Genomic DNA, 26,012 nt, shown 5'->3' on the forward strand with positions numbered 1-26,012 from the left:
AGAGAGTTTTAGCTTAGTCAGTCTGGCTCTCAGCTGTGGTGTTCTAGTTCTCTCTCGTTGGACTAAGAAGGTAAACGTGGTGAATCAGTTAGTCCAATATTTTGTTTTTGAGTTGGCAGAGACAGAAAAATGAAGGTCCAAATGTTAGCTGACAGGAAATCAAGTCCAAGTGTTCTTAAAGGTTTGCCATGAATGTCAAAGCTCGTCCTGTCTCAGAGGAACATTAGTTGGCTAAAAGTGATAAAAGGATGATTAGAGCAGGCAGCATAATCAGGCCATGGCTGACTGATGTGTTTAGAGGAAAAGACTAATTTGATATTGTTTTATTGCTGTTTGGAAAAACTAACTTTGCTGGGTTCTTGTGGTTTTTTGCAGACCAGTTGAAGAGCCGGCTGAAAGAATACGGCCTGGTCACCCCCTTCAGCACCGACTCCCACGGACACTACCTGTCACACCTGCTCTCCGCCACTCACAAGCAGCGTGTTAAGAGGGAGGTGCTTGAAAACGGTGAAACTGAACAGAGGCTTTTCTTCAACATCACTGCCTTCGGAAAGGAGTTTCACCTTCGTCTGCGGCCGAACAGCAGGCTGGTGGCACCTGGCGCGATGGTGGAGTGGCACGACGAGGTCCCGGGATTCAGAAACGGCAGTGCTGGCAACGATTCTAGCGTGGGCGCCAACCAGACTGAATCCACCAATGGCACGGAGAGGATACTGCGCCGTGAGCTGCTCAAGACAGACTGCACCTTTACCGGTGACATCACAGACGTCCCCGGGGCCTCGGTTGCCATTAACAACTGCGATGGGTTGGTAAGTTTCCTCGGCCGTAAAACTCCTTCCTTTCCCACCCCATGAAAGTCCTTTTCATTTCAAAAGTGCCATGACCTTACCAACTGACACCAAAGGATTTTGGATGTCTGTAGCATTCCTTTACATCACTGCTCGGCATTTTTACAGCACATTGTTTTTGCGGACGTAATAGCTTTTTGTACTTTTTGTACAGAGGTTTGTTACGGGTGAGTAGTCTCCTATTGCATTCGTGAAGGGATTTTCCTCCTAACCTCTTCCCAACATAAAGCACGAGCTCCTTTTGTCCTTTCTAAAAGTCTGCAGTCCCATCCTCCCTATCACCCCTCATAAAACACTTGGACAGTCATTGGGCAACGACCAGAGCCAAAATCTCTTAGAGTTGGCCAGCGGAGCATCTCTGCATTTAAGGAAAGAATAGGCCAAACCCAGATTCCTTCAGCTGTAGTTGAAATACTGCAGAGATTTGAAAAGCAACACAAAGAATGTCCTCCAAAAATCACCTTCCTGATGGGGGAGTGATGGACAGCGCTCGTAGTGTCTTTTTAGTTTCTGAGCTGTTCAGCCGGGGAGACTGAAATAAAAATGAATTTCTACTGCTAATGGTGAACATTTGTAGTGCTGTAGGACTGACTCTGTTGGAAATATATTCATGACAAAGTTAAAGCAAAGCTCCTATCAGAAAGTAACAAGGTCAAAATGCAAATACAAATCCGATGCACTGAGAGTTAAACTAGATTTGCTGTGCTTTATATCACATATTCTCACATCCTCATGCTTCATAGTCCTCCACTAGCTGGCTCAACCGATCTCTGACATATGACGGGGCAAACTCTCTTTAGTTTCATTTTAAACATCTCATGAAACGTTAAACTCAAATTCAAACATTTTCACACTTGTCTGCATGACAGATGGTGATAAATGTGTTGATCCCTCGACTTATCTTGGCTCAATATTTGGCCAAAATATTTGCCGCAGCAAGATGGTGAACACAGCAACATTATGCCTGTATAGCAGCTAGCCTGAGCAACCAGCATGAGTAATTACAGCGTCACAGAGACGAGTCACTGTGTGCTATTTCTGGATGACAGTGGAGGTGTGTGGGATGAAGACATAAGCAAGCAAGGCTAGGCTAAGGAGCGCGGACACTTGTTAGCAGGTGCCGGCTGTGACGATTACTAACTGTGCTGTTTATATCCAAAGGCTGCGTCTGCCCAAAAGCTACTAAAAACACATCACAATCGAACACGATCACAGTAATTAGGAACAAAGACCTTATTGTTCTTTTTTGAAGGAGAAATGAAGCCCTCTGGTGAGCCTCAAAACTGGAATATTTTAAATGTTTTTTAACATTCAGGCAGCCAACTCCAACCTATTTGCATGTATTACTGCCAAATTACGGACCTTGGTGGAAGTATATAGAGATGCAGTTTAATTTCTGCCCCCTCAGATTGTAGGTTTGCCTTTGAAAAATGTGACATGGTTCAGTAAAAAACATGCAGGGTTATCACCAGCATTCAGTAAAATAATAAATGTCGCTCAGAGTAATGATTCTGTTGTTGGACATCAAACTAAATGTTCCTGTCACTACGGTCTTTGTATCGTGGAGCATAATGAAGTAATGAGTTCACACTGTGTCACAGTGCAGCAGCAGGAAGTGAGTCACTGACGCAGAATCATTTCCATGTTAAAGCCAACCTGAAATCTGAATTCTCCCCACATAACAAAGTGCAGCTGAAGCCCTTTTCCCTCTTTATCTGTGCCTAAAGAACATAAAGCTGTTTGTGGAGCTTTGTTCCTCTTTAAGCTTCTGTAACGTCAGCCCGTATAGCTTAAAGCCAAAGATACAAGTTAATCATAGGGTGAGAGGCTGGGTTCACCAGTGTGTCACAGACAGACAACCGTTCACTCACCCATTCATACCAGGAGTTTCTAATTAACCTGTCCCCACTAACTGCATGTCTTTGGAGTGTGGGAGGAAGCCGGAGTACCCGGAGAGAACTCGGCCTGATGGTGGAGTTGAACTCAGGACCGTCTTGCTGTGAGGCAACAGTGCTAACCGCCGTGCTGCCCACAAAGTTTATTATTATTATTGGTTTTTTAGTAGTAGGATGAGTCGGCGTAGTATTAAATAAAGTTACATTTTGTCCGTTAGAGATGTGACAAACATCTGCGTTTTAAAGGAGCTTAATTCAGACGGTTTCTTTAGATCTGAATGTGGCTTTAACACTGATCATTCACTTAGACTGTATATAAAAGATGGCTACTCCCATCTGTGACATCTGTTTGTCTGTAAACTGTTATTCTGAAGCCTTGAGCTGAGGACTGATGTCATCTTGTTTTTTGTTCATGCTAGATCTGATTGAAAACTGCAGACGCTGCTGGTCAGGCAGCCAAACTGGTTTCTACATGTGCTAAATAATATTCCCATTCACAGTGAAGTTACTGTTTGACTGACATTCATTTATTATGTAACACTTGAAACTAGTGACCGAGTCCATTAATACACGCCGAAGTGAAACGTTCAGGTGAAAAGGGTACGTTTCTTTCAGTGCCTGAATCCTCTGATGGCAAACACTGAGTGAGATTGTTCATTACTGGCTTGACTGCGTTACCAGAAGAAACCCAAATTGAAACCAGAACAATGTTTGGATTTGATAGGGACGGGGCTGCTATATTTGCCTTTTGGCTGACAACACCAAGGAGCGGGGAAGGGAGAGAAGGAGAGAGATACATATATGAAGGATGTAGTTGGCAGAAAGCGAGTGACACGACGAGAATCATGAAGGTGGACAGGTAGCCAAGGCAACATTGTTAACACACCCTGGTAGCTTCTGCTTTGCCCTCATTCTTTGGTTTTTTATGTAAATAATTTCACATTGTGTATGTGTATTGTAGATCCCCTCCGTTTTCCCCGTAATATTTATTTGCTTTAAAAATATTCAGATTATTAGTTGTTTTCTAGTTGACGTGTGTGTGTGTGTTTAACTGTTAATGCAAACGGAGGAATAATGATGAGAGCAGGAGGCAGGTGGAAAAGTGGACAGGCTGTCAGATGCTCGATGGTAAATTGTCAACAAATATGTGACTTTAAATATTTTAAGATATTATCGAGGTCAAAAATAAGGCCAAGCTTTGTTTTGTGGTTCTAAATATGGTGATTGCAAACGACCAGTCCCTATGTTTAATTTTGCGATTAGAAAATAGTACATATGCAGTCAGGTTTTGTTTCCTCTTTCTGGTAGTTATCATTTTCACCAAATTAATTATGCATGCTTTAAAAGCTCCTGAACTCTCTGTGAAGTTCTAAACATAATCTCCAAAAATAAACCGACTGCAGCGACGGGCACGTCTAAAGACAAAGATAAAGCCAGTCTGACCTTTAAGTTCATCCTCTGAGCTGCAGGATTTGGCCGTTTCCTTTGATTGGAGCTGGAGGAAGCAGTTCATCACAGCAGAGTCTGTGTCTCTGAGTCTCCCCCCCGAGACATTTATAGTCCAGCCTTACAGGAGAGTCGGGCCTGGAGAGGGGGGGGGATGCCACTCGCATGATGCCAAAAGCCATCAAGGTTTGTCAGTTAGACGGCTGCTGCTCTATGATCACATGCTTTACTGTCAGAGTATCAAAGGTTATTAAAAAGATGAACATCATAAATAACGCACAATACCGGGTCGAATCTTCATTGTTTCCTTTAACAGACAATACATTTTAGTCCGTCCAGTATCTGCTGCTTATCCAGTCCCAGAGGCCGCGGTTTAAGCAGAGATCACCAGAACAGTCTATGGTGATGCAACATAATCACTCCAGTGTGTCCTGGTCCAGAATGCTGTGTCCAACTCACCTCAGCCATCCCATGCTCAGAGATGTTCAAACCACCTCAGCCAGCCATTCTCAGTGTGGTTGAGCATCAGCTCAGCTCTGAGCTCCTCCTGAATGACTCAGCTCTTCGTCCCATCTCTAAAGCTGAGCCCAGAAAGCTCATTTTCACCACTTCTGTCCATAATCTTATCTCTTCAATCTCTATCCTCCGTCTGTAGGCACGGATGAGGGTAGGAACCTTATCTTCAGCATCCTGTTATCCCCTTATATTCCAGCTTTCCAGCATTTCAAGATAACATACCCCGTTGCCACATCTGGGTTACAAATCTGTTGATTTTCTTTTACCAGGATCTCTAAACTGTTGGAAAAACAGAAAGATTTGACTTACTCTGAGCTGCAGCCATCAGCTCGGTTACAACAACAGAAGAAGTGCCGTGTTACACGATACTATAGAGATGAAGGCGGGAGAGACTTGGACATGTTTTCAGGTCAATCAGTAAAACAACAGAAGTGTTGCATGTTCCCACTGAAGCATTTCAGACGGCTCTTATTGAGACATACTTGCTCTTTTTGTTTCCACAGGCATCATTATTACACAATGACCTCATTTACTGTAACTTCTCATTCCCAGTGTTACATCACACCAGAGAGCAAAATAAACGGGAAACTGTAAAATCGCCACAATAAAAGTAAGAATGTGGGACGTTAAATTCAGAGAAACAGAATCGAGTTTATTTAGTAAGTTTGCATTCGATTATCCAGCTCCTGGTTCCTCGCAGCACTGATTCTTGTTCCTCCTCATGTTTGCAGCCTAAATCCAAAACACGCAGGACTACAGAACCCGACATCAAACGCTCTCCAAACCAGTGCTTCCTGATCTAAAAGCCTGTCGTTGAGGGCCGGCCGTCTTTGATCTCAAGTGGTAGCCCTGGCCCTCTCTAGGTGTGCGTTTTACTGTTTCTTAATTATAGCCAGGCTGCTGTCTGGAACTGTTTACTGCAGCTAGCATGCTGGCAGGCAGCCTGGCAGCTAAATACTTATGAGGCAGATACTTCCTCTGCTTCAGCAGCAGCGGGCGAACCAAGGGCGATCTTTGCTGGCCTGCGTGGGGGATGGCCCTTGTGTTGCATGTCAGAAAAGCTTGGGAGAGCTGGTCCTACATGAAACATGAAACATGTCACTGCTGACTTCTGTTTTCTTCTTCCTTCACTCATACTGAGGAGAAGTGATCCGGTACAATCTGCAGTCCAGTGTTGGCCCCGGTTGTTTCGCACGTTTGCTCCAGAGATTCGTGGTGCGAGTTCTCTTACAGAACCTGCATCATTTGTAACTCGTTTCCATATTTGGGTATTTAAAATCTGTGTCTCTAATCTGACTCGCTGAGCTGCTGCGTGTAAGCCAAGGCCTGTAGTTACAAATGAAGTCATTAGAAAGTGACACAAAGTTGGCGTGCGGCACCTTCTCCGTTAAATTTGCAGCACGAATAACATGAAATCATCTCCTCTTGTGATACTTGTGGCACTCTTAACTCCAGAGAAACAGCATAGCTGTGAGTCATGCACGAGAAGGAGACGACCAAATTTATCTGCGTTTTGCGAGCGACGATTTTCAAAATCTGATGCTGGCAATGAACTAAGTGCTGAATTAAACAGGCTCCAGCTCCAATTAAGCCTTATCCACCTAACAGTCCTTGGGTGGTCTGTGAGAGATTTTTATTTGAAGCACTGATCGCACAGCTGGACTTGTTTGAGTTAAGGAGGATATAATAATTATAAGGATGCAGATGTGTGCTCTGCTGTGTGCTGCGCTCTGGGTTGCTTTCCAAATCCGAAGCCACTTGGATAAATGATCACGCTGTTTTTTCTCTGTGTGCCTCCTCCTGACAGATGGACCCCGCTCTTTATCTGCTAAATATGCTGCTATTATAATACATTCATAAAATGAGGAGAGACTCACTGTAAGGTTCAAACAAGCCGAAGCAATGAGGGTTTGGTTGATTCATGAATGGACTGAACCCGTGTAGCACTTTTCTACACCATGTCTCATTCACACTCTGATGAATGCATCGGGAATAGCTCAGGGTTCAGGAGATTAGATGATCTGCTCAGCCTCCAGAGCTGCCAGCCAACAGGACCTGCTGTTCCCCGGCAGCCTCCCAAAGGCCTGCCAGGCCTGACTCTGCTGAGCCTCTGAGCTCAGGGAGATCAGGGTGGTATGGCTGTAAGTCGTACCCTCCTAAGCAACCCCCTTTTTTGTTTTACGTTACTGTTTTCCCACTGCTACTATTAAAATATGGATTATATATAATATGAGACTTCAATCCATCAGCATAGATCACCCACATCCAGACTAATGTAATTTATAAAAGTTCTGCTCAGTGCGCAGGCTAAGTTCTCTGGGTTCATCTGAAAAGCAGCGACGGCCTTGAAATGATTATCTCTGATATTTGCATGGAAACGATGAATCCTGGAGCTTTTTGCTTGGTTGAATAAAAAGTCTTGAACTCAGTAAGTCTGCACACTGTTGGTGAAACTTTTTATACGACTTGCCTCAGAAACTCTCTTTGAGGCACTTTTGAGATTTTAAGTTAAATATGTGGAAGTTTATTAAACCTTCTAAATTTTTACCGTCATCTGAAGCTTGTGGATAGAAAAACTAAAGAGCTTTTCACCGTTTTGGGAAATCTGGGCTCCATGAGCACATTTGGGTCTGTTTATGGGAGAATAATGACGGCGTTTGATCCTCAACACACCTGGTTTGTTGGAAGCTTTAGTAAAGGCGATGCAGTTTAACAGCTACAGTACGTCCATCGTAAATGGTTGGAAGGAGGGAAACTTCCTTTTTCTTGGTCACCTGATTGAAACTTGCACCACGTGCCTCTTTTAAAAAAGAATCGGAGTAAATGACGAAGGAATTCAGCTGACCTTTAGATGTCAGGCGGGGTGTGTCATTCCCATCACCCCTCCTCCCACTGCGTGTCTCTCAGTTCATGTACACTCACATGAACACAGCTGATGGTTCACATACTGAAGATATTTGATTTGCTTCCCTGAAAGGGAAAGAGGGGAAGCTTCTCATGTCTGATGTATTTTTGGACCTTTACTCTGGCTCTGTGTTTCATCCAGCAGAGAGAGGATTGAGACTATTTGACACAGCATATGTTATGTTGTTGCCATTAATAATGCATTACGACCTCTTTCTGTGTCTTTCTGTCAACCATGTGGTAGTCTGCCACTTTGGTCCAGGCTAAAATATTTCAGCTATGAAATGGATTACAGTGAAATGTGATTTCCTCTTTAGAGCCACCAGGTTTGTAGTTTTGAGCGCACTGCCCGGATGGTTATTGGTTGGCCTGCCTCAGCAACAGATACAGAAATCGGCATTTGTTAACTGCTAAGAAGCTAAAAACTTCAATATGAGTTTGTATTTGGCTCAAAACCCTTAACATATAATATGCAACTGAAAACAATAATAAAAGGCATCATTTGATGATGCTGTGAAGTCGTTTGAGTTCATGGGCGTTGTCTCACTGATGTGATTCAGACAGGAAGTCTTACTCATGTTAGCGCATTACTTTTATTCATACTGTAGAATTTCATTCTTATGTTACATGAACCTCTAATGGACCATGAGATGAATCGGCTACAGCTGCTTTATAATTATGAAGAGGGTTTGTTTATAAGGTTAGCCCAGTGCTGTCGTCGCTTCTGGGTTTGAAAAGGAAACCTCATCTGGAAATGCTTCACATTCTTTCTGATGACCAGCAGGGGGCGCCTCCTTTGATTAAAGCAAGATGTCTGATCTGTAACCTCAGGAAACATGCTTCCAGTGACCATGTTTAGTATAACATAAAGTCAATTCAGTTCTGTTTGGTTGAATTCAGTTTTATTTATATAGCATCAAATTATAGCCAACTGCTGCCTCGAGGCTTCTTATACTGTAAGGTAAAGAACTAGAAAATATAGAGAGCAAACTCCAACAAGCAGACGACTCCCTGTGAGCAAACACTTAGTGACAGTGGGAAGGAAAAACTCCCTTTTAACAGGAAGAAACCTCCAGCAGAACCAGGCTCAGGGAGGGGCGGGGCCATCTGCTGCGACCAGTAGAGAGCTAGAGGAGGAAGACAGGACAAAGATGTGGGTGAATGTTATTCTTGATTTATTTCCGACTTCTCATAGAAGTCTAGTGTACTCGCTCAGATTTGTGTATAAAAATGTGAGGTATCCCCCAGCGACACACCGTCAGTGCTGTGATGCCGTCCTCATCATATTTAGTTCCTAATATTTAGCTTTGTCAGAGTTGCCATATTGACACAACAGAGTTCTGTTTAAACGTGCCTCAGTACTGGGACCAGTGCAGAGGTCCACCAGGAGATGACCTTCAGCTGGAGATTGGCAAAATGAATATGTGGTCTGGTTTGCTGCTTTTTGTGGGCGTGGTTATGAAACCTTCTCATGGCACGTCATCTTTCCTGCAAGTTTTTCTCATGTGTTATATTAAGAGGCAGAGGCTGTGTGGGAGTCATACATAATTGTCTTCACTGGCATGCATAAGCATAAGTATACAGCGTGCCTTTATTTAAACATGCATTCTTCAGCTGACTAATGAGGCTAAACTCTGCAGTCACTGTCAGACACATCTTAAAGTAATAGACTCAGATGGAGAGTCATTGACTACAGGCTCACTCTGTGGCTGCATGACGGACAGATTGTAAGAGTTTAAATAGAAATCTGTTTGATTGAATCTACATCTGGCTTATGAGTGCATGCAGATTTCCTTGCTTTTGATTAGTGAAGATAAGTATGATGTGAGAGGAAAAGACAACTGCAGTGAGAGATGCATGTGTGGACCACAGAGTACCAGCATGACAAATAAAGTGTAACTTATGGAACTGCTTTAAAGCATCCATGAAATTCCTCTTTAGTCCCAGTCGTTTGTTAGATAGAGGACGGGCCAGCTGGAACAAATCCCTCCTCCTCTCTTTCTATATGAAGCTTTTTGTTTTTTGTGAGAATACCTGAGCAGACAGACGGTCTTGACGAATCAGCTGATAGATGCAGGCAGTGTGGTAGCCTAACCTGAACAGCACCAACTGGAAATGTAACTTTTATTATTAAGCTTTAAATTTCCAGCAGCTGTGCAAAGCTCGGCCACCTTTAACGTGTGTCACGTTGCATAATCGGCTCTGAATGGTGAGGCGCTGCTGTGTCTGAGGTGTGTGTGTGAGACTTGCGAGTGTAAATACACTGCAGGTCTGATGGGTGAAACTATGCTGTCAGAGCAAAGGCTCATTGTAACTCAGAGATTCTGCAATCATCCTCCTCAAATTCCTGCAGCGTCGGCGGCGTTTACAATGTTGAGATTCATCGAGAGTGACAAAATGAGCAAATAAAGCATGCTGATGTTTTGCTGAGAGCTACGTGTGCTCAGTGGCCTACACTCTTGGCCTCAGAGACTTAAAAGAGCATTCTGGACATGCACAGCTCCTGACATATCTGGAGCTACTGTGTAGGAGGGGCGGGGGCAAAAAGGCAAAAAAGAAGAAGAAAATATCCTATTTGATTAGGGGAAAAAAAGAAAAAGTAAGTGAGCCAGTTCCTCTTTGCGGTGAACTGTAGCTGGGCACAAGAGTTTTATTCACCGACAGTTCTTAATGTTCCCTGTTGACTTAGCCAAGGCTTGCTGCAGAGGCTTGACCCCAGAGCTGTTTGGGTATATGGTTTGAGGTGCAGGGGAGAGGCGCACCAAGATATGCAAAAAGTTTTCTCCTCTGCAGTCGTGGGCTCAGCGTGCAGTGCCGAGGTGCTTGCATTGATATTTATACATTTAAACATTTTTAATCGTGACCTATATAAACCTAAGACGAGCCCACATTTTCTGTTGTCGTTTCAGACGGACATTGAGAGCCATTCACCGGCGCGAGGTTTTATTTTAAGTCGAGTGTGGAATCACCGCCTCCTCAAAGCCGTCTGTAAATGTTTGCTCTGTTTGGTGGAGCGGCACAAAACGACACAACCAAATGAATTCCTGCGTTGTTTCTCAGAGCAGAGGCTACCTGATATTTTTGCCAACATGATAATACTTTTGATTACTTCTCTCTTCTCCAAGATTGATTTTTTCCAAATACTGTTTCCAGTGAAGCTGGGGGAACTTCAAACACACACAGATATATTGAGGATAGTAGTGGCTCATTGCCATGTTTGACGTTTATTAAGTAGACATCTGAGATGTTTTTGCAGTTTCCTGTTTATCATTTTCAGAAATACTCTCTAGTTGTTTTTCAGATTATCAGCAGGCCTCTGCTGAAATTTGTGAAAAATAAACTTCTGCGAATTCCTTTAAAGAGTGGGGATGAAAATGTCAGGTAATGATGACGAAGGTTTGCTCACATTTTTCAAAGCAAACACACCTTTGGACAACATGGAGGGTGAAAGGTGGCAGTGTCCCGGCTGAATCCAGACCTTTTTTTAACATTGCAGGTTTTTTTCAAATGAAAGCACGTTCGTACCGACCTCCTTAAGAAGTTTAGACTGAAAGAGACTGTTTTTGAAAAACTGGAGCCTTTCAGCTGAATCCCATGTGTTTTCTTTGGCAGAGGAGTGCTGTCTGCTTGGCAGGGGCTGATGTTGGGGATATTAAAGTGATGGAACACAGGGTTCCTGATCCCTTTTTTGAGGTTTGTGTTTAGGTAGGACATTGTCTGATATCGGATAATGCCGAATACTGGGTCACAGAAAATATGTCACAGTAAACTCTCCGCAAGGGCACAGCAAGCTCGTGGACTTGGAAAGTGTGTTTTGACTTGGTGTCTTCACACTAATTACAGTGTTGATTCCACATAATAATTCACTACAGATTTTATCATACAGGCTCCGTCCCAGAGAAATGATCTTCAGCTACAGATGCATTTCCCCAATGTTTCTTTCTTATTCTAGTGTTTCCCAACCTTTTGGAGCCACGGCACATATTCTCATTAGAAAAATCACACGGCACACCACCAAACAAAAACGTCACAAAAAGCATATTGATCATTTTTCTAAATTGGCTGGGTTTGTCCCCAGTATACCCGTTTTGCTTTCTTCTGATCGCTACTCATCCTGGGGAATCGGGATTTCTCCAGGACCCAAGTCGGATTGACTACTTTTCCTTTTCAAATATGTGTCTATTGCTATTATGTGCTGCATGACTATTATGTAATTTCTCCTTTGTCTTCTTCTGTTTTACTGGCAGTAACCCAGCAGGTAGTTGTGCTGCCCTCTAGTGGAAGAGAATGTAGTTGTTCTGCCCGTTACTCACGCCGATCGCTTAGAGTACTAATCAGGTGCAACCAGATAACCTCCCACAGCACACCTATGTCCCACGCACAGTGGCTGGGAAACACAAAGATGTTACCCAGGTTCCCAGATAATAACGTTTTAGTGGCTTATAGTCTGATTATTCAGCTTGCAACCACTCATCTCTTGATAATAAATGCATAAAGTTACGGTGACTGCAGAGAATCAGCTGCAGGAAACAAAGCTCCCTGACCTGTAATGTAAACCAGAGGTCCCCAACCCCCGGGCCACGGAGCCGTACCAGTCTGAGTCGTTTGTACCGGGCCGCAGGAGTTGAGATTCAGGTGTCAAATGTATGTTTTTCAGGGTTTTTATTGTTAACTTGGCTGCCCTGGGTCTTTTCCTGTGTGTTATGATAAAATCCTTTTCTTTGATACCGATACTGGTCTTATGTTGTTGTATTTGTACGCAACACTTTAAAGGCCGGTCCGTGAAAGTGTTGTCGGGCATAAACTGGTCTGTGGCGCAAAACAGGTTGGATACCTGTGCTGTAAACAGTCGTGTTCTTATGAATATGATCCTAATCATGAATAGGTGTGATTTATGGCCCTGGGATTATTCTGGGTGTTGTTTGTAGTCTGAGGAGGGATTGGCTGCCTGCAGGTGAGAAGTCTGCGTGAGGGACTGAACTGGTTTCAACCACGAGCATCAAGATTTCAACTCAAATTTACATTTTTATTTTCATAATCGGGCTCATCGTAGTAATGCCGCAGTGGAAAAACACTAAAAAATAACAGGCATTCATAAAGTTAAACTGTTGTAGTCACATAAAAGCCTGAGAGGACCGCTCATGTCTCGTTTTCATACCTCAGTGTTTATAGCATTCAGTAAAAGTTACTTGGAGGACAGCTCACAGACGGAGTCAACAAATGACCTGTGATCAATTTGAGCACCCGTCTGTGTAAAATGTAAATCGATAGAATGCGATTATGAAACCTTTCATCACAGTGAACTAACTAAACTGGGATATTGATTAAATGACTCAGATTCACCACAAAGAAAAGCAAGCAGCACTTATCATCGGGCAGGCCATCGCAGGAGACGACAGCTGTTAAACTTTAATCATCAGAAAGCTACAGACTGAATTTGATCAGAAAGGTTTTCAGCTGCCTCTTCATCAATAGCCTGTGTTGATTCAGCTCTCACCAAGATAGTTTGGTTCGAAATAAGCAATTTCAGTGACATTAAAAGTTAGGAGTGAAACGGTTCAGCCTGTGCAGAAGTCTTTGGGTTTGCAGTGCTCGCTGTAAACTCTGGATGGACGACAGTTGGTCTGATGTTGTGCTGTCTCTGCTTAGAAATGTTGGCCTCTGTGGTCTGGCTCTGAATGGTGTCTCAGGTGTTTCTCTAACTGATCACTGTGCTTTAAAATCAAGAAGGTCTCAGAGGAAGAAATACATTAAAATAATCACACTCAGTAGTATTTTGTCTCTCTGATTAATTGGTTTGAAAATGCCACCTTACACCTTTGAGCTCTGCAGATCTGAGGTACGGTGAAAGGGCAGAAAGCTGCTTTTGCACAACATTTAGTCACAGGGATTTCAAATAATGTTGCTATTTTATCGTAATAAAGATTTGTGCCAAGTGTTGTTGAAATTAAGGCAAAAACTGTCTTTTGTAAGGTCACAATTCCTTTTAGCTTTGACCTCCAAATTCAAGAGACACTGAGACTCTGCTGTCCCGGTTAGGCTGAGCCAAAAAGCAGAAAAAGAGTCTCAGATACTAATTCATGCTAAAATTACTTTTGGATACTCATTTACAACCATATAGATACCATCAGTGTTGTCTTTGCCTCATCCCGGTGAAACTACATCACACAGCCCCTGCAGGCAGGTACGCAGCCCCTCCCCTCACTATCAGCCGAGCACGTGAACAGTAGCTGACATGTTAACCTAGCCGGCGTTAGCTAACATGTTAATGTTAGCTGCTTACCTGATATCCACAAGCCCAGCCTCAAGGGTCACACGCTGAAATGAGAGAAACTCGGTGTGCAAGAGTGAAACCACTGTTTACATTTTTAATGTATTACTTTAATTTAATTTATTACCTCTAAACTGTGTTTGATCAGCAATTGAATCAGTGAACTGAGTGATCAGAAGCACGGCACTACCTAAGATCATTTTAAAATATTTGTCATAGATAGATATAGATATCTATATAGATATCTATATAGATATAGATAGATATAGTTATACAAACAAAGTGGTGGTGGCTATAGGACATAGTGGTGGGGTGGCTGTAGCTCAGGTGGTAGAGCAGGTCATCCACTGATCGGAAGGTTGGTGGTTCGAGTTCCTCTGAATTCCTGCTGCCGGAGACATTTCATGATGTTTTATGCTAAATTCTGGCCTCAAGTTATCACACTTCAATTTTCCTAAAAGAGATAATTATGTTCTGTTTCTCCAGGTAAAAGCATCCAAATACATCCTAAAGTTAACCGTCCTCTAAATATGAGAACCTCGGTGTGTGCTTTAGTTTTTAATTTATTACTATTTTACTCTGACAGCAGCTGAAACACAGATAATGATGCTGAGCTGAGTTATATCCTGACTCTGCTACGTTCGACCTGTGATTGAATAGAAATGAGCAAATATACACTAGAAACCAGATGAAGTGAATAACATCTCAGTACAGATGAGAATGTTCTGCTGGAAAACCTTCACCATGGAAAGAAGTGTTACTTAAACACGGATCACCTAGTTTCACATTACTGAATACCTGAGACCCCCTCATTGGTCATGTTTCCCCCCTCCAGCAGGTACACGTAAGTGTAAGTAAGTGCGTATTGATTGGACATGACTTTCCTGACATGATAATTCAAATGATTGATTTCCAGCGTTGAGCTGAATTGAAATGATATTGTGGTTTATACTGGAGCTGTGAGGCGTAGTCGAATCAGTCAGCAGCTCAAGGACATCTGAAGATGTCACAGTGAGGTTTTTCACTGTGACTGAGTGACGTCGTTTCTGAATAACGTAATAATATGTATGTTAATGTAGATTTCTAAGGTTTGATGTTGTATCCATGGGGATAGATACTGATGCTCTGCTGTGGAGATGAGTGTGTAGGCTGAACGTACGGCCACGAGCGTGTGTGTATCGACCAAAAACAAGAATATAAGTGGTGAAGATGAGCTTCCTCTGAAAGGTGCCTGGGCTCTCTGTGAGACGCAGGATAAAGAAGTGCTTTGGAGAGGCTCAGTGTGGAGCCACTACTCCTCTGCATTGAGACAAGCCAGGCGTCTGACTCAGATGCCTTCTGGACGTGTTTCGGATGAGGCATCCTCGTGTCTGAGACGATAAAATAAATGAAAAGACGCCATAGTGCTCCTGCAGGTGAAAAGAAACACTGCAGCGTGTCTTTAATCCTTTCACGTACAGCCACCTATGTCTTTAAAAAACACACCCGTACATATGAGACACTGCTCTCTGTGCCTTTTGTTCAGAAAGGTCGGCGTGTCTCTTAAGGCCACGTTGAGCTTAAAGCGAATGCTGTGGTTCAATGACAACATGACAACAAGCTGGCAGGTGGCACACAATATGTGCTTTTGCCCCCCAGCTGTAAGAGGCTGATGGGGTACAGTAGTCACCCCGCCGGGCAAGAAGACGGGTGGGTGGCGTGGAGCCCAAGTTTATGAATGTGATAACTCTGGAAATAGACGATCCAGGAGCTTCAGATTGATGCTGCAGGTGGAACTGCTACAGATCTGATGAGTTTGAATCCCAGATTATATTTTCATCATGTGAATGTGAACCTGAGAACAAGGCGATGTAGGATTTCAAACTGATACCATAGGTGTGTCAACCAGGAGGCCGAGGGGCAGCACTGGAAGCTTGCAGTATTTTTTTTAATGTGAGAAAACACACCCAGGGCTGGACTGGGACAAACATCAGCCCTGGTGTTTTTGGTCTAGACGTCCCACTGTGATCGCTCAGCAAAGGTAGGCAGAGGCTCCGTCACGTTAAGACATCTGACCCTTCAGGATGGCCCATCGGCCAAAAAGTGCGTCGGCCCACCGGGAAAATGCCCGGCAGTCCAGCCCTGGGTAGTTATGCAAACCAGGCAGTAATGGACTCAAACTAGAATTGAATTTCCTTCTAATACTATCTGCCTCAACATGCATTTAATGCCCATAAGCCTAAAAACGCCCCGCTCTTCTGTCTCGTTCCCCTGTGACCTGTGTTTTGTATATAAGACTCATTAGACGGCTCGGCTGGCTGTGCAGCAGTGTTAGAGGAGATGGCATCACTGTAATGGAGTTTAGTTTAAAAGTATTTGTTACAGCAGCCCTGCAAGGCTCTGCCAACCTCCTCCCACCACCCCCCACCATCCCCACCACCCCCGCTTCCAGCTACCTTGAATTGAATAAGCAGAAGAAAATGGAAGGACGGATTTGTTCGAGACACATTCAGCGTGCTATGATTTCTAATTTACCTTTCCTGAATGCATCACCACTTCTCCGAGCTCATCCTTGCCAGAAAGAGGATAGAAATTTGCACAAAGCTTAAATTCATTTCAGAACTGTTCTGTTTTCAGTGTTTGGATGAAAAAGCATGAAAAGAGGTGCGTTTTTCTGCAATTTCTCTGCTTTTCAGGGATAGATGTCAATTTAATCTCAGGACAGCAGCATATATATCCAACTGCTTATTCCTCAATTCAAACCAGAGAGCTCGGCACTTCCTGTGGTCGGCGTGGATCGCTAAAACACGTTACTCACTGTGTCGAGGCAGGATTGTAGCTTCAAGATGCAGTGAGCGTGTTTCTGGTAGATATCTGTTTCTGAGTGTTTACATTAAAGCGTGGTAGCATTCAACGAGCCGCTCTCTTCTCTCTGCTTCACTTCTGCCTGTTCTTAGATAAATAGGTTTAGAAGCGATGGAGACAACAGGACAGAGTTGAGATGGAAACTAGTTTATCAAAAAAAGCTGTTGTTAAGTAAAAGCTCACACAGTCACTGTTGTTTTCTTTCAAGCTTTAGTTTCTTTGAGATCCTCCGAACGCTCCCCTGTGGAGTGTTGTTCTTAAACGCAGCTTTAATCAAAAATTAAAACGATTCAAATGTCAGCACCCGGTCTAATTACACACGCCCCTCTGTGATTTCGGTTTGTATTGTTTGCTCTGCGGTGTCTGAATAAGAAGGTGGCATTTTCAGCTGCTGAAATACTTCATAAGTGGTCAGACTTGAATGGCTTCTCTTGATAGAAAAACAGCTTTTATCCAATTATCTGTCAGCCAGTTTGTTAGCACGATCCTCCAGCTTCACCTTTAAAAGGCACCTCAATTTATTATGAGAGCAGAGATTCAGATCTGGAGTCTGCCTCTGCTCGGCTGAGCTTAAATAGAGGAGCGTGACCTGTCGGAGACCCTTAAAGAACCTCACAGATGGAAAGAGCTCTCGGTATCCGAGCCCCATACATTCTGAGATGTTCAGCCATCTTTCATCCTCGGCTTTCACCTGCCGTTGGTAAATAAGAAAGAGCTACGGTGCATGAATCTCACTTTAGTTCAAGATATGCCTGCGGGCTCAGTTACTGTCAAGATTGCAGCCTCTTTGGCTTCGAGCTGAGGATTCAGAGTGGTGGATGAGCGCAGAGTAAATAAGGATGACGAGGTGGTTCTCGGTTCTGTCAGGAATAAATCATGGCGGAGAATGTGCTGACTTGGTCACAGGATGCCAGTTGCTGTGAGGATTTGGTGAAGAGCAGGCAAACCGCACTCCGGCCTGATAATGCACGCTGACCTACAGAATATTTAGAATCTGTGTTTGCAAGCAGGCGCCTGCAGGTGCGCGATAAATAAGCTGAGGAGAAAGCGTGTTTAAGTGAGCGGAAAAACGTAAACTTTTCAAACAGACGGCAGTGGAGCACGTCTGTAACATTCGTCTGATGTAAGAGGTTTTATCTTACAGGCTCCACCGTGTTACTTACTCTCTTTGATAAGGATGACGCGTCAGGAATCGCTGGATTTTTCTTCTTCTTTCCATTTGCAGCTGTCCTCTAGAGTTCACTTGACTGTGAAGAGCGTTTATCTTCTGCGTGTGATAGTTTTGCTTTGTTGGGATCACATAAACACTGATGCAGTTTTAAAAAATCCTTTCTGCACGTCTGTGTCTGCTACTCAACGAGCGGTAATTTATCTTATTTGTTAGTGTCTGATTAGACAAGTGAAGTCAGAAATGGTGAAAACAGAGTTTCCTCGGTAACCTGCGCACACCGTCGTTTGTTTTTGGCTCGCTCTTTCTTCTTCTCTTGTTTGAGTGTTTATACATCTGTGCAAACTTTAGATTTGTCCTTGCAGAAATGTCCAGACACCACATTTCTATGGGAGATGTCATAAAAACCCTCGTCATCTTTTGAAACACGGACCGTGTTTTCCGTATAAGCTGCAGCGTTTTAACACTGTGACGCCAAATGGCCCCGAATCAGGCAAAGAGTCGGTTTATACGGCACGATGAGTGAGTTTAACCTCCACCTCGCCGTTTCTCTAAAGATAACTAAGGAGGTTTTTTCCCTGCAGCGAACCACGTCTGAGCTCTGTCACGCAGTAAAACCAACACACTCGCACGTTTATCGTATTTCACTATTTTTGCTCTCATAATCACAGATGGCCAATTAAATGAGCCGGTTCATACGTGACACGTTTCTGCATCATAACCTGGTTTATTGTACGTAATCATATGAATCTTATTCTGTTGCCAGAAGTAAACTTGCATTAAACAGCGCTGAGCTTCTCCCCCAGACGTCATGTGGCTGCCAGACGTTTTCATTTCATTTCACTTGCAGCACTTCAGATACGAATATTCAGTTTATTGGTTTAGACTTTCAGCTGGGACGCTTACGCAGTCACACAGTATCGATGCTGCATGTAAATTTAACTAAGAATTTAATTTGGGATCCATCCAGTCGTTTGTGTAAAGGAGGGGATAGAGTGCCAGCCGACTGGGGTCTCAGGAAGTGGGGAAATGAGTTGAGAGTGAGGGTTGGTCGCTAACAACATTAGCGCACAGTCCACCAGACTGTTGAAGAGGCCAGAGGGAGTTTAGTCCTGCCAGGAGTTTCAGCGCAGCAGGACCGATCGACTGAGCGCTAACACAGTGTGTCTGCATACTGTGTGTACAGCGTGTGTGCGCTCAAAATGTCACACTCTCTCATATGGCTGACTGTAGTTTTGGAGCATAACAAACCGAGCGTAGCATTAGTTAGCCTACTCACATTTGCTGCACCCCTGTAAGCCGGTTTGCAGCCCACCTCCACCCCAGCTGCTCGCTTCGTGCTCTTAATGAACTAATGTCATATTGTGTTGTTGCTGCTGCTCTCTCTGCTTTCTCCACTGCACATGTGTGCTTGTCAGGGAGGGCGCGTGCAGACACATGGAAACATGGCACCAAAGATACGTTACTGCTGCCTCTGGAAAAGTTGCTGCTTTGCATTTTAATTCAAAGGATAAAACTGATGTGTTTTCTATTCGTTACAGGTAACATGAAACATTTCAAGCCTTTCTTTTTTTATTTTTAAGGATTGTGAAGCCAGAATCTGGGACCTTATTTTTTTCACCTTATAATTTCGCATTCCAGAAAGCATCATTTTAAGGAAACGGCTGTAAACTGGTTTTAGGTTGTTTAGCATTGTCCTTTTTCAGACCATCATTTGGTCTTGATGGGTTGTACATTCGGTCTGTTTGGGCATTATTGCGTTAGCCGGACAGCGTGACCCCTCATATCCGCCATAAACAACAGACATGACTGGCTTCTTATTGCAGGAAATCTGAGGTTGGCAGGTAGCCATCACAAAGCAATTTTGTGCCAATGTGTTACTAACGATGCAGCGTGCTGCAGGACCACCACCAGCCTTTGTTGGGTAACAAGGTGATAATTGCAAACAGAAAGCTGAAGAAAAAGAGTCGCAACAATATCTAATAATGGCAAAGAAAAAAAAACTTGCACATGCCAAGCAGTTAATGAGAGGCCCAGATTCTCTCGTGAATAAATTACTAAATATTACATTAGCGCGTCTGCCTTTGCTTTGTATTGTATCCTATATTTTATGCATTTTTCTAATTTTAATATTGTTCAGTAGGACATTCTGGTGCCGTCTTTCTGTGTCTATACGTGGGAGAGGAAACAAATTGGGGGCATTTGGCATTCAGCAGATGTTCTAGTTGGATTTTAAAGACTGAGGCATTAATTTACAATTACATGAAAACACTGTCACAAAGTTTCTACATTATTAATACATGATGGGGGATTTTGTGGGGCATGAAGATTTTAATTGTCTCTTAATAAAACGAATGTTATCAGAGCAATGAGGTTTCTGGGTCTATCCACGCTCGCTCGCAGTAATGAAACATGCTAATGCACACGTTCTACACAGTCACTGACCTGCCAACCTGTTGCAGGCTGGGATGATTCGCACCGAATCGGATGAGTACTTCATCGAGCCGCTGGAGAAAGGCACTCAGGAGCTGGAGGACCAGGGCAGGGTCCACGTGGTTTACCGCAGGTCAGCTCTGCTGCAGACTCCCTTGGACATCTCTGTGGATTACCAGCTACAAGGTAGGAGGCACGACCACGGTTCCTGCTGTATTCTCTTACTTATCAACTAATGGTGTGACACTGCTGTGAGGTCACTGCGGAGGGTTTGCTGTGAAGCTTCTCCGTATAATTAAATCTTTTTGTTAACTACTTGTGTCCAGCCCAAATAGTCTAAAAAGCAAACTCTGACATTTACATCTGTGAAGAGTCCAGACTTCATCGTGTGCCTCACACAAATACAACAGTAGCAACTTTTTAGAGATATGAAAAACAAGTTACGGGTACATATTTGCATAACTTTTTAGGTATATGAAGTGACACGGCTTTAACAAGAAGAAAAGTCAGTCATTCACCACCATCTTCCTGCGCACTAAAACCACCAAAGTCCTCTTCTCCAGTGTCGGATACGAACAGGCTCAGGGTGGCTTCGTCATCCACTCTCAGCTTCTTTCCTTCGTTGTCACTTTCAAAACCAAACAAATCCTCGTTGTCAGTGTCAGAGTCGAACACCCTCAGAAGGGCCGTGGCGGTGTCCTCCTCTCCATCATGCAGCAGTCCAGCCCTTTGAAATCCGTTGGTGATCGTGGATGTTTTCACACTTTTCCACGCTGTCAGAATCCACCGGTGGAGTTGAGCATAACTTGCTTTTCGCAAGTTTATCGCCGCTCGTCATCCACGCCTCCCGCTGAACGCGTAGCGCTACTTTGAAGTTTGTTTTTCGCGCTACTTGTACGGCACTATGTTGCCTGGCGGATGGACATGTGACCAACATACCACTCTTGAACCCAGATACTGTGTGTCTGATCACATGCCCTTCCGCCAGGCAACGTAGTGCCGTACAACAGCGGAACAAACAAAACAAATCCTCTTACAATATGACAGAAATCACGGACAATCCACAGAAAAGCCGCACCTGACTAAAAGCCGCAGGGTTCAAAGCTTGTGCAAAAAGTAGCGGCTTATAGCCCGACAATTACGGTGATTAGATTTCGTTGCCTGTGCTGCTGCTGCTTTTACTGCTACTCTGACTGTTGTTGCTCTAACTGTTGTTATTAATGCTCCAAACTGCAACAGGGAGCTGTAAATGCAAATTTGACCCTCTATTTATACCAAATAAATGTCATTGTTGCCACTGTTGGAAAATGTAATGCATCACTTGGACTGTGAAGGAGAACCGTGCTCAGGAAGGGTGATGAAACCACTGACTCACCGTGTGTTTAGGAACAACAAAGTCTATATTAAAACATAGAATCGCTTCACCTGCAATTTTTAAAAAGGGCTTAAAAGTATGGAGCAGGGTGATGACTGACTCGGGGGGAGCAGAGTCCTCTCCCTCTGGCTGTGGGTAAACAGAGCTGAGATACTGTGTTTAAGTGGTGCGCACACTGTGCTCGTGAGCCCGCGTCAGTTTGTGCTTACATTATGAGATCTGAATTGTGACAGACATGCTTAGTGTTGCCTTTCTTTTGCCTTTTCTCCACACGTCGGTGTGCCAGTGGATGCATTTGTCCTGATTGCTGCTCTAAAATTCATTTTCTCTGCCTTCATGCCCCTGCATACTAAAAACTGATGATAAAAGCCACCCTGAAGAAAGAGCGGAGTATGTTGCAGGCAAATAGTTGCTCAATTTAAAGTTCCTCAACTACAATTTTGTTTCCATTTCCCCGCGCTAGCAAGCTGCCATGTAGGGATATTCACCTGGAAGTTTGAGCAATAGTTATGGCCTCTGGAGCGGAGGCCATAACTATTATTATTATTCATCCATGACTGTAAAATTAGGTGGAGTTCGAATGTTGTCGTTAGTGATTAACAGGCTGTGACAGCTTGGATCATGGATGGATGGACGAGTGCGGATCTAAAACCCCATTAATTCATTTAATATGTGTGTGTATATATATAATAAAATCTGTTTCATAGACATCTGTGAGCTTGACTGTGAGATAATTCAATGGAGAGTTTTTGACTGTCAACTAATTTTCCGATGGTTATCACGTCGTGTGTAGTCACAGGGTAAATTACCAAGAAGCAGAGTAAATTTCATCCTCACCTCCCTCAGTAATGCTAATCCCATCCAAACAGGGCTCGAGTTAGTTTAGCATCAGCTGAGAGAGTTGGTACTGTGGGATAAAGCTCTGTCTTGGCTCTTTGCCTGCTTTGAAACAGATAACAGATGTTCTTTAAGAAAACACGAGAGACTGATTGTGCTGATAAGCACCAGCGCTCTCAGTAAGAAAGCTGAGAGACGTTATCAGAGGTCTGTTCATCAGGTGGTCTCATTCTTTAGTGGCAGAGGACAGAGGCATGATCCCATTATCTGATTTGTCTCATTTAAGGAATTAATTTCTAACAAATCAAAGAAAAGAAGGACAAAGGAAAACATCTGTGACAGCTGTGAGCTGTGCTGAGAGAACAGGTCCAGAAATATGATGAAACAAACATCCTGCAAAACTCTAACAGTCATTTAATGTTTTCAATGATTTAGTTACACAATGTAAATCCTGAAAAACTGACTTTATGTGAAGAAAGTGTGTTATTTCATCACCTCATGTAAAGACGGCAGTACTTAAACTGAGCGGCTCATTAAAGAGTTAGATGAATAAAATTGTGTAGCAAAATCAGTGATAATTTTAAGTTGAAATGGAATAAATCTGCAGAAAGTGTAACTACGAAAAGCTGATCTTGTGCCTCGAACGCCGCAGACTGAGAGAATTTAATGAACATTTGAACGCCGGCCGATGATGGCGGCGAGCTCCTCCACACAAACACTACAAACCACATCACTGATCCACATTAATGCGAAACAAAGCATAACTGTGATCACAGCACTGCTAAATCAACTATTTGAGGTGCTGAATTTTCTCTGGTCTCTGTGAAGTGTTAAAAATATTAAAAATATCCACATAATGCAATAAAATAAATTCAAGCAGTACAAATTAAATTAATTTCACTAGTTTCATTTAAACACGTTGCTGCATTTATACCAATTTCCCCCATTTACATATTTCACATTACTTATTTATGATATTTATAAAATATTGAGTATGTGGGATACCAGAACTACTAAATATAAATGGATTAAATAAATATTCCAGATGCTCATTTAAATCTAAATTGAGAGCAGTGGGTGAAAGCTCTTTGTCAGACCCGTAGAGACAGCGGGAATTCAACTGGGAGGAAGACGTTTGGAAAACAGCGAGTGGACGCGAGCACAGGCTGAACTTACTGATCACTTCATGCGGTGGCTACATGCGAAAGAGATCTGCTGCTGCTCCACAGTAAACATGCTTCTTTAGTACATTTATAGTCATTTAAAGGCCACAGTACGCCATCGCTTAGCTGAGCCCTGGCACCATTATTTACACGTGCTGCATCTTGTTTATTATGAAATGCTTCCTAACAGACAGGAAGGCACGAGGGAGGTGGCTGGCGAGGCCTCATCTGGACACTTCATTGTAGAAACGCGCAGACATGATGAAAGATGGTGATTCTGATCCCGTCACAGCGTCCAAGTCCTGACGTCAAACTGGTGTGAAGCACCGATAATGAAATCATCAGCACGATCAATCGGCTGCTTTGTTACAAAAAACAACAAAACAAATTCAACAGCTATGATATGTTTCACTTAAACAGCTGCTAAAGTCGTCGTAAACCTTTGATGGGGACTGTATACTATATATATTTTGCATGGTTGGATCGTAACAAGGTTTCTAGTAGAGCTTCAACAGGCAACAAGAAGAAATGGGAGAGAAACGAAGCATTTTTTGCGCATGCAGTTTATTAAAAACAACACTTAAACTGAATGGATAGTCTGAAACGTTTGATGGGGACTGTATAATAGCATGTCGGTAATATTAGACCCATTCTATGGCAGCAATACATCTGCAAAAAAATATTCAGCTGACAGTGAGCTACTAGATATACTTTATTTATCTCAGTCAATATGATCAACCAAACCAGCACTTTGTGATGTAAGAGTTTGCCGGCTCCAGGAGCCGTTTAAGTGAAGCACTTGTGCGCTGCTTTGTCTCACACACATCACAGGAATGAGAAATATCAGATGACAGCAAAGGGTTAACGCTGAGCCTCGGAGGTGCCGTAGACCAGCGGTCTCCAACCTTATTTGCACCACGGACCGGTTTATACCCGACGTTATTTTCATGGACCGGCCTTTAAGGTGTCGCGGATAAATACAACAAAATAAAAGTAGTACCGGTACTGAAAAAAAGATTTATTCATAACACGTGAAAAGACCCAGGAAAACAGAGATAAAAACGATAACAAAATAACGCTGAAAACCGATAAAAACCCTGAAAACCAGACATTTCACACCTGAGCCTCAACTCTCGCGGCCCGGTACCAAACGACTCACGGACCGGTACCGGCCCGAGGCCCGGGGGTTGGGGACCGCTGCTGTAGGAGATTATTTGCACTGTACGCAGAGCTGTGTTGTTCTTGGCTGGGTTCCCATCACGGGATATTTTGGTGTTGATTGGATTTCTTACTTTGAAGCCATCTAGTCTGTGTCATGTCCTGTAACCTGTTGATGATGATGGCGGATGTGTAGGTTGTTCTTTCTGTTGCTGCTGTGACGATGCTTTCCAAGGCACATCCTGCTCAGCGGGAGGTTAACTCGCAGCTTTCAGGCGTGTTATCTTGTAGGTTTTAATGTATTTGTCTTTAAAAGCACAGGATTCTCACTGGATCCATGCGCATCATCTTAGAAACATTCACGTCTCAAAGGTTAAAATTTCGACTTTTGTTACTCTTTAGTTCTGATGTTGCAGAAGGCGAGGTAGCCGTCTGTTCGCCGTGCTGGATGCTGATGGCCTGCAGCCATGTATTTATTTATTTGTTAGCTTTGTATTTTACGTGATGTTGAAAAGTTGTTTTGTGTGAACTTGCACCAGGAGCCAAGGTGCTGGATTTCCTGCAGGCAACTTCAAATAAATCAGCGCCCACTGTAAATGGGCTGCACAGGTACAAAGAGTGAAAGGTGAAAGGTGAAGCTATGGTTTGTGTTGGTCGCAGTCCTCCTCACAGTGTGTGTGGTTAGGTGCTGGTTCTTTCAGCACCTTTATTTCCTGCTGAGCTGTGAGAGTCGGGCTGTAAAGACCAGCTTTTCTTTAATTCACAGCACTTGTGTACAGAAAGTCAAAGCGAGCTCAGTCGGACTTGCTTTGTGATGATTAGTCAGTTTTTTTCTCTTTGTTTGTTTTTTCCTCTTTGTTTGTTTGTTTTTGTTTGTGGCTCCATGTCAGCCACTTCCTCCTGCACTGCTTTCCAGCCCAGCTGCATCACCTCACTAACAGAAGCAATGGTGCGTTGAATACCGTTACACAAGTGTTGTGCCTGTATCAGGCACACTGCCTTTTTGACACGGTTCAGTTCATGTTTGCACTCCACTGCTGATGTGGTAACGCTGACACGGCAAACAACAGAGCACGTACCTGAAAGTGTGCTTTAACGAAAACATGCCGTTCACCTTAAAACTGTGGCAGCAGTTCTGCTTTTCTCAGACTCCC

At 43.4% G+C, this 26,012-nt stretch overlaps 1 protein-coding gene across 1 annotated transcript in view; it reads left to right on the forward strand.

Moving 5' to 3' along the window:
* The window catches only part of adamts3 (ADAM metallopeptidase with thrombospondin type 1 motif, 3), a 125,284-nt gene that overhangs the window by 8,500 nt on the left and 90,772 nt on the right, over window positions 1-26,012 (forward strand). Inside the window, exons 3-4 of the mRNA XM_013910194.1 lie at window positions 376-809; window positions 20,355-20,511. Coding sequence (XP_013765648.1) covers window positions 376-809; window positions 20,355-20,511 — 591 coding nt within the window. The remainder of the gene's footprint in view (window positions 1-375; window positions 810-20,354; window positions 20,512-26,012) is intronic.

The sequence above is a fragment of the Pundamilia nyererei genome, unplaced genomic scaffold (assembly GCF_000239375.1).
Source record: "Pundamilia nyererei isolate P.nyererei 1_Seehausen unplaced genomic scaffold, PunNye1.0 scaffold00038, whole genome shotgun sequence".
Classification (NCBI taxonomy): Eukaryota; Metazoa; Chordata; class Actinopteri; order Cichliformes; family Cichlidae; genus Pundamilia; species Pundamilia nyererei.